The sequence below is a fragment of the Lolium rigidum genome, chromosome 5 (assembly GCF_022539505.1).
Source record: "Lolium rigidum isolate FL_2022 chromosome 5, APGP_CSIRO_Lrig_0.1, whole genome shotgun sequence".
Lineage (NCBI taxonomy): Eukaryota > Viridiplantae > Streptophyta > Magnoliopsida > Poales > Poaceae > Lolium > Lolium rigidum.
In genome coordinates, this window is record NC_061512.1 from 108,870,077 (window position 1) to 108,882,485 (window position 12,409).

General features: G+C 43.9%; 2 protein-coding genes across 2 annotated transcripts; one reads left to right on the top strand and one right to left on the bottom strand.

The window, feature by feature from the left end:
- Nucleotides 1-3,756: 3,756 nt before the first annotated feature.
- LOC124658369 (pentatricopeptide repeat-containing protein At5g04780, mitochondrial) lies at nt 3,757-5,772 on the top strand. The gene has a single exon (XM_047196718.1). It carries the CDS (start codon nt 3,781-3,783, stop codon nt 5,671-5,673), a length of 1,893 nt encoding a protein of 630 aa, XP_047052674.1. The 5' UTR covers nt 3,757-3,780; the 3' UTR covers nt 5,674-5,772.
- Nucleotides 5,773-9,599: 3,827 nt separating this feature from the next.
- On the bottom strand, nt 9,600-10,475 carry LOC124656244 (B3 domain-containing protein Os11g0156000-like). The gene is made up of 2 exons (XM_047195025.1): nt 9,872-10,475; nt 9,600-9,790 (listed from the first exon to the last, which is right to left on the bottom strand). Exons 1-2 carry the CDS (start codon nt 10,473-10,475, stop codon nt 9,600-9,602), a joined length of 795 nt encoding a protein of 264 aa, XP_047050981.1.
- Between the last annotated feature and the right edge of the window lie 1,934 nt (nt 10,476-12,409).

Consider the following 12,409-nt stretch of genomic DNA (forward strand, 5'->3'; position numbering starts at 1 on the left):
CATCACACTTGTACATGTATGTTAGGGGCAGAAGCAAGTTTTCCAACAATTCGACGCTCCGGTGATCTCGTTTATTGGGAAACCCTAGGGCGGGACCCCTAGGGTTAGGGTTTTACCAAGTGATCCGTTAGGGTTATAGTTAGGGTTAGCAATGTATGTGGAAACCCTAGGGTTAGGGTTAGAGTTAGGGTTAGGTTAGGGTTAGAGTTAGCAATGTATGTGGAAACCCTAGGGTTAGGGTTAGGGCTAGAGTTAGGGTTAGGGTTAGAGTTAGCAATGTATGTGGAAACCCTAGGGTTAGGGTTAGGGCTAGAGTTAGGGTTACGGTTAGGGTTAGAGTTAGGGTTAGAGTTAGGGTTAGAGTTAGGGTTACAGTTAGGGTTAGGGTTCGGAAAACCGTAGGGCGGGGACCCCGCGGATCTACCCATATGTACATCGATAGCAAATGTTGGGCCTAGTGGCTCCGGTTGACCCGTCCGCGAAGAGCGTCACCCATGCATGGGACCTACATATGCCATCTACGAATTCTTAAAAAATAGAACCATTTTTTACATAATTCATACTAGTAGATAAATAATAGAAACATATTATAAAGTAATATGAGAGAGGGAAAAAAATAAAAAAAATAAAAAAATACTATATGCCGAGGGTGGCCGTCGGCATAGGGTGTCCATGCCCTATGCCGAGGGTGGCCGTCGGCGTCCGATCGACGCCGTGAGCGGGCGTCGACGGCGCGGGCTGGGCCAGAGGCGATGCCGGTGCTACGCCGAGGGCCAAGGTGACGCCGACGGCTGCCCTCGGCGTAGCCTCCTCTACGCCGACGGTGTTTGTACGCCGACGGTCGGGCTCGTGAGCTGCCCCGGCGAGGCCGTACGCCGACGGCCCCGATAAAAAGCCGTCGGCGTACACTCTGGCTGTCGGCATCTGTCACCATTCCTGTAGTGAGGTGCTGATTTGCATCACCGTCGCGTCGCGTGAAAGCTCGGGACTAGGCGTGTTGCCAGAGCTAGATTGGTCGATCCGTGCGCGCGAAATGGCCATCTCTTTCGATCTGCAAAAGCGAGCCGTGGGAAGATGCAGGGAAAGGCCGATGGCCTCCGCGCGGATGATTGATACGTCCAGATGAGCACGTACGGCCGGTGGAGCAAATTAAAGGCCGGCGCCGCCTCGGTGGAGAAGGGGCGATGGAAAAGAGCGAAGCACGAAAGCGGGCGGGATTCTCGGCTAACCTCGTCGGCGTGGGTGGTGATCATCAGATCACTATGACACGCCGGTGTTTCATCCATCGGCGCATCCAAGCGGATGTCGTGCTCAGGCAGAGTGGGCGCCTTTTGAGCATCTGTCTGTTCTTTTTTCTTGTTGCGTTTGTTATTTTCTGTCGGCGCTTTTTGTTCATGTTGTTGTTTCTTATGGTTTGACCCAAGCAATATTTGGGTTTTTTTGAGGTTTCTCGTTGGAATCCACTTAACCATGTTCGAGCATCACTTCTATTAGCGCCTAGTAATATCTTGGGAAAATATCTTTTTGTGTCTTTCTAGTGCATGTCTTATGGTGGATCACCGCGTGCTTTTTTTTTTTGTGAAACACACTACCGACGTAGATGCTTATAAATACCTACATACACTCAACCCTATAGACGTACGCACACTCTATCTTATGAGAACCTCCGCATGCTTGAGTCATGCCCTATTGGAACCTATGATTTTGGAAAGAGCTATGGCCGTGGACACAAGCTTTGCAAGGCACATCGCTGAATCATTGCGTCATCACCGGGCTATCATGAAAGAAGCTTCCGATCATAAAGGAAGAAACCATGAGAACTACATACCACACCAAAGTTGAAAACACAAGATCAAAGGCCAACAATCTACAGTACCAAAAAGCCACAACATCCTGAGTGTCGACCACAAGACATTTACTAGTATTGGATGAGATTCCGAAAGACTAGAAACATAAGTGATATGAACTGGCTTTGTATTCGTCCACTTTTGTCTATTATTTTCAACTCTTTCTCATTTAGTATATGAAGGCATTCCAGGTATAAATGATGAATCTTGGTTTCCTATATTAATGTTTTCAATTAAACAAAAGGGGTTTGTGCCCCACTACCATTTTAGTAAGGGATTTATCCTAATTTTTGGAGAAACCATTCTTTGCTAACATGGCTCAACCTAGAAATCGCTCAAAATTTGTTTGTTCCACTTTTTTAAATGACCATCATTCGTACATGATGGGAGCCGCGAAATTTATAATTGTGCGCACATTGTTGTCTTTCTTATAGAAACATCGACACTAAACAACACAAGTAGAAAATTAAACTACAACTCAAACATAGGTTCGGCATTTCTTTTTCATATTTTGGCGCGAGGTCAACCACGCGAGGCGAGGTAGACCGATAGAAAACTATGGAAGGAGAATTCATCCCTTCCACTTTGGAGTTCTCCCAGTTATGGGTCCTCTTTTGAAAGAATTTCACCTTTACCATGAGAATCTAGAAGAGGTTAAACCGACAAAGCCCAAAATCTTATAATAAACAAACAACAAAAACGTAATATTTATATACCACATATAATGGAACCCTCCACCTTCCCTAAAAAGTTAAAAACCAAAGGAAAAAAAAAGGAAAAGTTTCGCATGGCACACATTTGGGCGTGGACACTTAAACTCGTACAATAATGTTCAAAAATATTAGAAGAGATGGTAATATATTAGCAAAAGTTGTTCATACGCATTAGAAAATGAGAAATAAAATAACATACAACAAAGAAATAATTCAAAAATAATAATGGTGAAATTTTTAAAATGAATATGAATATTATAAGAAATGTTCATATAGCATCAAATGTTGTTCATGCATATTAGAAAAATGAGAAAGAAAATTAAACATAACAAAAATAATTCCAAGAATAAAATAAACAGTGAAATTTAAAAATGAATAATATGAGGAAAAGGAAACTGGAAAGAAAAAATAAAACATAAATGAAATAGGGAACTCTCATCTTATTGGGCCAGCCCACAAGCGTCGAGCCCGTGGGCGTTCGCGTAGCTGACGCAGTAGGCGTCGAATAGGATTTCGGCAGACAGTGTCCCCGTTTTTCTCTTGGAGCCACCACGCGCCCGTTGCAGCCTTCGTCTTCCCTCGCCACGCCGTGCGCGCGCCTTCTCCCGTTCCCACGCCTCCCTCTTCCCAAGTTATCGACGCCCCTCTCCTCCTCATCCCAGCGCTTCCCGTGGGCGCCGACCGCGTGCTGACTCCTTCTACTGTTCCGCTGCGGCTGGTGGCACCATCTGGCCGAGAACGGGGCTCGCCTGCGCCGCGCGCTGATGGTGTTCGACGGGGTGCCCCACTGATCGACAGACCTATCGGTGTAAGTATCTACGTGCAAGCTCTTGTGCTCTGACAGACATATCTAAGCTGTCGTTATTTCCTGGTTCTTTTTTCCTATTTGAATCAAATATTTCTATTTTTAGATATATTTATGTGTTCACCAACAGAACAAATCACATTCCCAGTATGCATTTTATTTACAGGATCATGTCGGATCGTTCTTGCTGACTTTCTGTTTCTTCAAGAGATTGTAACATCAGAAAGCTGTAAAGGTGGATGCCATCCTGCAGAGAAGTGATGTGCTCTTAACAGCAGGCAAGCATCCGAGCATTTTTTTTTCTTATTAACTGTCCTTTCTGTGAGACAGCCGTAAACAGTTCAAGTTTGATTGGCGAAGTTCTCCTTTTTTCCTTCAGTAATATTCTCGATGTATTACTAGGTGACTTGCGTGGATGGGATTTCGGTTTAACTACCCTGCCATTTATAAGTCTAAGAAGGCTCCGAGTGTAGTATGCTCTGGACTGTACCTCGCTGCTCGTTTCTTCTGTAGCAAGTGGAGCCATAACAATCCTCTGAAGGATAAATGGCTTGCTAGGATTGACAGGAATTCGATTGATGTGTTTGCGCTCCATGAACGTATGCAACTATGTGCCAAGAGGAGGTCCCTCTTGGTTGGCAAAAGCTGCCATGGGCTGGCCGTTCAACTTGGTCTGGTTGCAGATACTCTCACCTGCAATATTCTAATCAACCTGTACACGAAATGTGGCTGGAATGATTGCGCTCGTTATGTTTTTGATGCAATGCTTGTCAGAAGCATAGTCTCGTGGAATACCATGATTGCTGGATATACACGCAGCGGAGAGGATGTACAAGCTCTGAAGCTTTTTTCAAGAATGCACCGGGAAGGGACACCGCTGAGTGAATTTACTTTATCCAGCACAATCTGTGCATGTGCTGCAAAATATGCTATCAATGAATGCCGACAATTACACACTGTTGCGCTCAAGCTCGCGCTGGACTCCAATAGCTTTGTTGGAACAGCAATTCTAGATGTTTATGCAAAATGTAATATGATCAAGGATGCCTGCTGGGTTTTTGAGAAGATGCCTGATAAGACTGGAGTTACATGGAGTTCATTGTTCGCAGGATATGTGCAGAATGGCCTTCACGAAGAAGCATTGTTTTTATTTCGGAGTGCCCAAAGGGAAGGAGTAGAATTGACTGAATTCACTCTTTCTGCTGTCATTAGCGCTTGTGCAAGCTTAGCATCAAAAATTGAAGGGACACAACTGCATTCAGTTAGCGTGAAATGTGGTTTTCATGGGAACTTGTTTGTGGCAGCATCCCTTGTGGATTTATATGCAAGGTGCGGTCAGATTGAAAAAGCTTATGCAGTATTCGCTTACATGGAACATAAGAATGTTGTCATATGGAATGCAATGATTGCTGGTTTTTCGAGGCATGCCCACTCTTGGGAAGCTATGATTCTGTTTGAGAAAATGCACCAGTTAGAGCTTTTTCCGAACGAAGTGACCTATCTTTCCGTGTTATCTGTGTGCAGTCATGCAGGTTTAGTTGAAGAGGGTCGTCACTACTTTAACCTGCTAATGTCTGATCAGACTGTTGAACCTAATGTCCTTCACTATTCTTGCATGGTTGATGTTCTGGGACGATCTGGGAAGACTGATGAGGCCTGGGAACTGCTTCACAAAATGCCATTTGAACCAACTGCCTCTATGTGGGGATCTTTGCTTGGGTCATGCAGGAACTACACTAACAGTAGACTAGCCAGAATAGCAGCTGAGCAGCTTTTTCAACTTGAGCCTGACAATGGAGGTAATCATGTTTTGCTCTCAAATGTATATGCTGCCAGCGGGAACTGGGAAAATGTTGCGATGTCAAGGAAATATTTGAAGGATAGTGGTGCAAAGAAAGAACCAGGCAGGAGTTGGATTGAGGCAAAGGGAAAAATTCATGTCTTTGTTGTTGGAGAGAGAAAGCATCCAGAAATCAGAGATATACATAATAAGTTGGAGGAAATCTATGATGATATGAGAAAAATTGCTCGCAGAACCAAAATAGAATGTGATCTGCATGATGTTCATGACGACCAAAAAGAGGAGCTGCTTAAATACCATAGCGAGAAGTTAGCACTTGCTTTTGGTTTAATTTGCTTGCCTCCTAATATGCCAATAATAATACACAAGAACCTTAGGATCTGCGGAGACTGTCATTCGTTCATGAAGGTTGCAGCCCATATTACCGAACGTCTAGTCATTGTCAGAGATACCAATAGATTTCACCACTTTAAGAATGGCTCATGTTCTTGTGGGGACTTTTGGTGATTTTGGACTGAATGGAGAGTGCAACTATCTAACAGTGGTACTGTCTTCATGTAGCAAATTATTGCCTCTCAGTAGTGGCACTGCAGCACCAAAGATCTATGTCAGGACTGATTTCTTGATAGCTTTGCCATTCAAGTCAATAATGTTATGTTGTTGGCCCAATGGATGTAATATAAACACTATCATCTGATCTCCGTATAAAAATGGATGCAGATGCAACTACTTGATGGACTGAATAAACTGTGTCAGCTATCTTGTACACTGTATTCTTTTCATACATGACGAGCCACATTGGTTGGTGGTCCAGTAAAGATATACATGGGGAGTGGATGCAAGATCTGTCCGTACAGCAATACACATGGGAAATGGATTTCTTCCAACCTCGACACTTGCTGATTTCAGTGGCTGAAGAAGCCTGCTATGCCACTTACTCGGCACTACCAGTGTAATTATTGAGAACTGTACCAACTGATGCACATTGTGGTTTCAGCTCCTTATGATCGAATCATCTCATCATTCTTTCCACTTCAAAAATGATGAACTCCGGAAAGCGGTATATCTTGATGTCCTTTTCCAGCACTGCTCCTGTCATATTCTATTTCTGAAGAAGTTCATTCTTTATGTTATAGTATTAAATATCTTGCATCTGCACATAATTTGCACTGAGAGTTTGTGGCATTATTACTCTTGTAGCCATCAAATCCAATCCATATTTGTTGCATTTACGGTAGCAATTATTTGTTATAACTTTCAAATTGAGAACCAAGTCCCTCTGAGTATGTTTGTACAATTATACCTTTTTGTGAGCTTTCGATTCACGATTCATAGTAATCTGCCATTCTAGGCTTTTCGCATGACAAGGACAAAAGAATTGGTTATTTTAGAAATAACTCCAAACACAATATCCCCCATTTTTTACGGTATGTGCTGTCTGATACTTACTGTCCACATTTTTTGACGGATCTTGCCACTTCCATTTCCGTTAATCTAATTCTCTTTTGGTCGCATCCTCTTGGTCATGTTTCTTAGTTAGACTAGTATGTTGTTATTTTGAGGCATACCTAAATCTTTTCATCTCTGTGTACTACAGTATAACATAGCAGAACCGCTAGTTAGTATCAATAATTCAATACAGTAAAGCTGTCTGTCCTTGTTCTCTAAAAATTGATTTCTGTCCTTGTCATTTGACATCCTTGCGAACTTGCCAGCTGTGCATAGTTTCGCATCTGCACAGTCCCCACTCGCCATCTCCCGCATGTTACATCTGTTTCTCAAGGAAAGTACTGCTTGTGTACAAAAGTTGGCGGCTAGAACCACTAGCAGGCCCCATGGAAAGGGAAAACAATGCATATGAGAGAGGACCATTCATCAGGTTAGCCATTATTTTGTGGACCATACATCATGAACTTCGTGAAGGTTGCAGCTTCTTGTAAAGGAAAAGAGATCTTGTGGCTGATGCCTGATGGGTATATCATAGCATTCTCTACGCCCAGTTTGAGTTGCCCCCCTACGCGCCTATTATTTGAGTCAGTCCTTTGGTAGTCGAGCATATGGTTGTCTAATCCGGTGGTGGTTTCCGTTGCTCGCCTACTGATTTACTCTCGTCGCATTGTCATATTTATTCTTGGTTATAGCTGTCTGGTCATTGTAGTACCAAACTCTGGAACTTCGAATAGAATTGTCCATGCTTAATTTGATGCCAAAATTTGGTAAGATTATGTTTTCTTGGGCTATTTTTTTATTTAATTTTTTTAACGAAACTGAACAGCCAATTTGGGCACCTAGATTGAGGCAAACCCACAATTTGGCTTAGTTTTGTTGCTCTGTATTGGCAACCAAACTGTCCAAACCTTCATATCCGATCTAGCCCAGACTTTCACGTTGAAATGAAACTTCAGCTTTTGCTGTAGTATAATTTACATGGGTGACGTTATTAGTTTGTACTTAGTGGTTGCATCCTTTGACAAATCTATTCTTTTACATTAAAAAGACAATCTCTTTTTCTTGGTATGTGTTAAGTAGACCAGGTGAGGGTCTACTTTACCATTATGGCACTCACATGACTCTTTGTACTAATGTTAATATAACTATTTGGTGTTCAAAGGCGTTAATCATGCAGCCCTGGGGTGCCCCGGATAAGGTTCACTGTCATTACGTAAAGTCCCGCTGCACATGGCTCCTGTTCTTGCTAGCAGACAGGATATCTTGCTGTTGATACGGTCATTAACCTATATAAGTTTAATCATCACAACCACAATTTGCTGCAAGTTCCATTCAGATGACTCTAAAGCCTGCATCTCATTCATTCTTTGATCCAGGTCAGTACTCTAGTACCGTGTTTCTAATCCGTCCATACCACATTTATCAATTGCTTTTTTTTAAACGGGGCAAACGCTTTGCCCCAATCTATTAATTAAGAAGAGAATTGCCTCTATACCGCTCAGGCGACCTGCAGTTGTGCAGTCTGCATACTAAGATGAGCTGTTACATGAAATTAGGTGACCTAGGTAACAGAGAGTTTTACTCTAGATCCTTCAGCTACTTTGTTTTTCTAGCTTTGGTGTGTGTTTCACAAGAGGACACGAGTGCAAAAATTGTTATACAGCTAGCTACTGTTTGACCCTTGTTAAGAGCTGATAGCGCCACGCAGTATAGTTAGGACATGTTTCTCCAGGCATCTACTACTTTCAATAATTCGCCGGCCGGCCAGAACAATAACCTGTAGTTTGCCTCGTACTAAAAGCCTTTCTAACATAGGCAACTAAAGCAGGAGACAGATTTCCAATTTTTCTTTTGATACTTGCTGCCGGGAATCTTGTTGATTATTGGTGCCTAGTGGCTTTTTTATGTCTGAGAAACTTGCCTCTTAGACCATCAACTTAGCCAACCTTTTTCTTTGTATCCTACTAGGGCAAATTGAACCCACTTGCACACATAAAACTTCTGCCGAGCCTTTCCTTCCCGAGGGAACAAAAAGGCGGAGACCGGCTACTAATAGAATAGTAAAAGATCAGGACATGGACATCCCCAGGTGTCGGCATCACTTGTGGTACATCAATTCTTTAATGGTCCTTTGGCATCGTATCAATCTTCGCTATAGCATTGCCCTCCTTATTAATTATATTGCCTTGTAGTATTGCATTTACGTACACTCATTGCTTATGTTTGGTGAATGGATGCATTGATTTTTTTTGGAGAAGGTAGTAAGGTGAATGCATTGAATTGACTTGAAAACATTGAACCAATTTGATTGCATGAGATGTAGAACAACAGTACTAGAAGAGGTGAGATTTTAGACAAGGGAGAGAACAAAAATCCCCATGGGGGATATTACTTTGTTTCTTCAGGAGGCAGGAGATGATACATCAGCTTCATAGTTTGTTCTTGGACCCACTACAGACAGATGACACATACATACATGCTTGCAAGCATGTCCTTTTGTTTTTCATGTGTGCCACCATCCCTCTATCTCTATCTCTCTCACTCCCTCTCCTTTTCAACCTGATGTTTCCTGAAACCTGCCACCTGCTAAGGGCCCCGTACTATGATCCAGTAGGGTTTCTGGAAGAGAAGAAGAAGAAAACATAGAAAAAAAAGGCAACTATGGGAGGGAGATTGCCCGGGAAACAAGGGATCTCCCCACTTCGTCTTCCTTTTCCTTCCAAGGGTCAATGCAAGCCTGTCACTTAGTCCAGAGTAGTACTAGTAGCCTAGTTGGCTGATATAGTAACTAGTTTCACCGCTGGTTGTTAGGATCCTGCAAGCATGCATTCAGATCTCTTCATCATCTTATGAACTGCCCCTGTTATGGAAAAAAATTGTGTATTTAGCATAGTTATGGCATTTAGTTTTCATTTTATTCTCAAGGTTTAGAACAACAGTAGTACTACAATGAACGCAATTGAACTTCGTGATGTTTACAGCACTCACCAGTAAGTTGGCACCATGTCCACTGCAGCGTAGGGGCTCTGGTGGGTGTAGTCGTACATTGGTGTTGTTGCTTCTGCCTCTGGCTCCGGACCGCAGTCGAGGTTGACGCCGAACAGCCGGAGATGTCTCGACGGCGGCGCTGATGCCATGCTGCTGCTCTTGGCGTCTGCCTCTCTCTGCGACTCACCTGCAAGAGTTCACCAGAGAATGGTGTAAGAGATGGTTTTGTTGCATGCTATCAGCAGTGCTTTGTTCTTGAGTGCTGTACCTGCATGCAGCATGTCGCTGTGATCTTGCTCCACCGAGCGGCGATAGGCGTAGGAGTTGGCAGGGCTGGTAGGGTATGATCCCGACGTGCTGTAGCACATCGGGCTCCAAGGCTGCTGCTCCCCGGCGCTCAGAGCTGGTGGAGGTACACGCACAGGCGGTGGCGGCACGCTCTCGCCACGGCGCCTGCAGCCGATGAAGAGCCGGTCGCCGGTGCCAAGGCCGCGCACCCTCTCGAAGTGCACGACGTCTCCTGCTTCGAGCTGCTTCTCCTTGACGTACCGGCTCCAGCCCTTGGTGAGCACGTAGCTCTGGCTGCTCGTCCAGTACGAGTACCGGAATCGCCATGGCTTGCCGGCCTCATCCTCGAAGGACAGGAGCAGGTCCTTCTCGCCGGGGGAGTCACCGCCGTTCAGGGGGAAGTACCTCTCCGCGTGCTGCTTGGGGATCACCAGCCTGTTGAGCTTGCCCACATCACTGGGCGTCAAGGGCTTCTCGAACAGGTGCTCCCTCTCGTACTGGTGGTGGTAGTGCAGGTTCGTGTACATGGCTACCCCCCATGGCCAGGCCTGTGGGTGCCCCTGGGAGAGAGGGTGCATGGCCATTGCTGCTCTGGAGGAAAGCTACCTAGATGATGTTCTTGTCTATGCAAAAGTTGGGCAGTGGAGAGAGGAAGAGAGGAGAGGAGAGGCAGGACGATGGTGTGTTGTGAGAACCATGCATATGTCATAGCTAGGCATTTATAGCCTCCCGAACTTTACATGGCTTGGAGGTGTCTAGTTAGTGTCTGCATATAATATATTGGTATTTACGCAAGGAGGACTTGGTGCATTTGATCCTGAACAAATGAACAGGGTAGTGCTACTGCTAGTATTTAACCTAGCTAGACAGGAAGAATCAAAGTGAAAGGGCTTCAAAGGTGCTGAGGTTAGAATATATAGTTTCAGCGTAGCTGATGAGGAATGATCAGGTGGTGGTACTTAAAAGTTGGTGCCTGGCCATTGTGGCCTAATCACAGCCATCCAGGGGGTGCAGTAGGGTAGGCCCCATCATGGCTCCATGTGCCTGGGTTTGTTGGGGCCTATGCAATGTGATGTAGTATGACCACTGTCCATAACTCTTCATTTTAACCTGTAGAGGTCCAGTCCAGGTCTCTGGTGCAGCAGTGCAGTGCTGGACATCTAATTTCTATCTGGCCTTGGGATGGTGCAAGAAAGTCCTGCTTTGTTTAGAAATTCAATTTCCAATAAGAATCCATCCCATTTGTAACTTGTGTAGACATGGAGGTTCCCTAGGGACCGATAGATTGGTACTAGCGCTACTTCTTAAACCTATTGTCCACTTGGGGTAGCTGGTAGGCAATAACTTGTTCAGGGTAGTAGTGGTCTTTTGAGATGTGACATCTGAGGTGTATGGGCCGTGTGCACTATAGAGTACGCTAGCACCAGCCATTTTCTTGATATCAGATTCAACACAATCAAGGGTTTTGTCAGGCCTGTCTCATTCATTGGCATGGCTGACCACCTCTTAAGAGGTGGCATTGGCAAGGCCTTCAAGCAAAGTAACCGAGCTGGTTTTGGTTGGACTCGCTCGCGCACAATGAATTGAATTGAGTTGTGGCTGTAAGATACGAAAAGCTCTTTTGGATCATGGGCACCAGTGCTCTCAGTGTATTACAAAATTCGAAAATTATATTTATATATTTCAAAAAATTATGTAGAAAAATTCTAAAAGTAGTCAATGATGTATTCCACTAACGTATAAAATCTCAATTACAAATGCTTTGTTTTCTGAGCTACACAAAAATGACAAATTCTGAATTTTTTTGGAGATTTGAATCGCTATACTCAGATCTACATATTTGTTATTTTTGTGCAGCCTAAAATACATATTATTTTCAGTTGAAAATTTACACGTTTGTGGGATACAATACTGACTACATCATGATTTATTTTCAGATTTTTCTAAAACTTAAAAATATGATTTTTAATTACTTTTCTGAAAAGGGATCACTGGTGCTCATGTGCACCAAATCTCTGTCCTTTATTTCCATTCAAACCTTTGGCGTAGGACAACCTGCCCCGGTCTGGTCCGGGCACGGCACAGTGGGCAGCTTGCGTGGGGGTAAAGCGACTGTCCATTACTCTGCTCCTTTTGGTAGATATATGATGCCGTTTGGAGATTAGTGCTTCTTTACCATGCATTAGGCATATGGGAAGCACCTCTTGGTGTTGGAGGAGTGGAGCACATAGCCTTAAGATGATCTGTTTTGTTATAACTTTAGCGGCAGATCTGTATCAGATTCCGTAAACTATTAGGGATAAAACGATCAATGTCGCTTTGCTTGCTTCTTTGGAGACAGCCATTCGATCACATGGTTTTACATGTCATTACATGGCTAGATACATTGTGTGTGTGCTCACTAATCTATGTGATTATGTTAATTAATGTTGTTATTCGGTTTGTCAGCCTTCGGAGAAACAGGAGGGGCCAAGTTTGTTATGTCAGCAGGTCCTGTTCAGAATCAAATCATAACGGT

What these genes read in the sequence shown, in the direction of transcription:
- LOC124658369 (XM_047196718.1), top strand. Translation starts at nt 3,781, where the DNA reads ATGGGATTTCGGTTTAACTACCCTGCCATTTATAAGTCTAAGAAGGCT.
- LOC124656244 (XM_047195025.1), bottom strand. Translation starts at nt 10,475, where the DNA reads ATGGCCATGCACCCTCTCTCCCAGGGGCACCCACAGGCCTGGCCATGG. An exon ending in CAGCGACATGCTGCATGCAG is followed by an intron (nt 9,791 to 9,871) that starts GTACAGCACTCA and finishes GAACTCTTGCAG; the next exon opens with GTGAGTCGCAGAGAGAGGCA.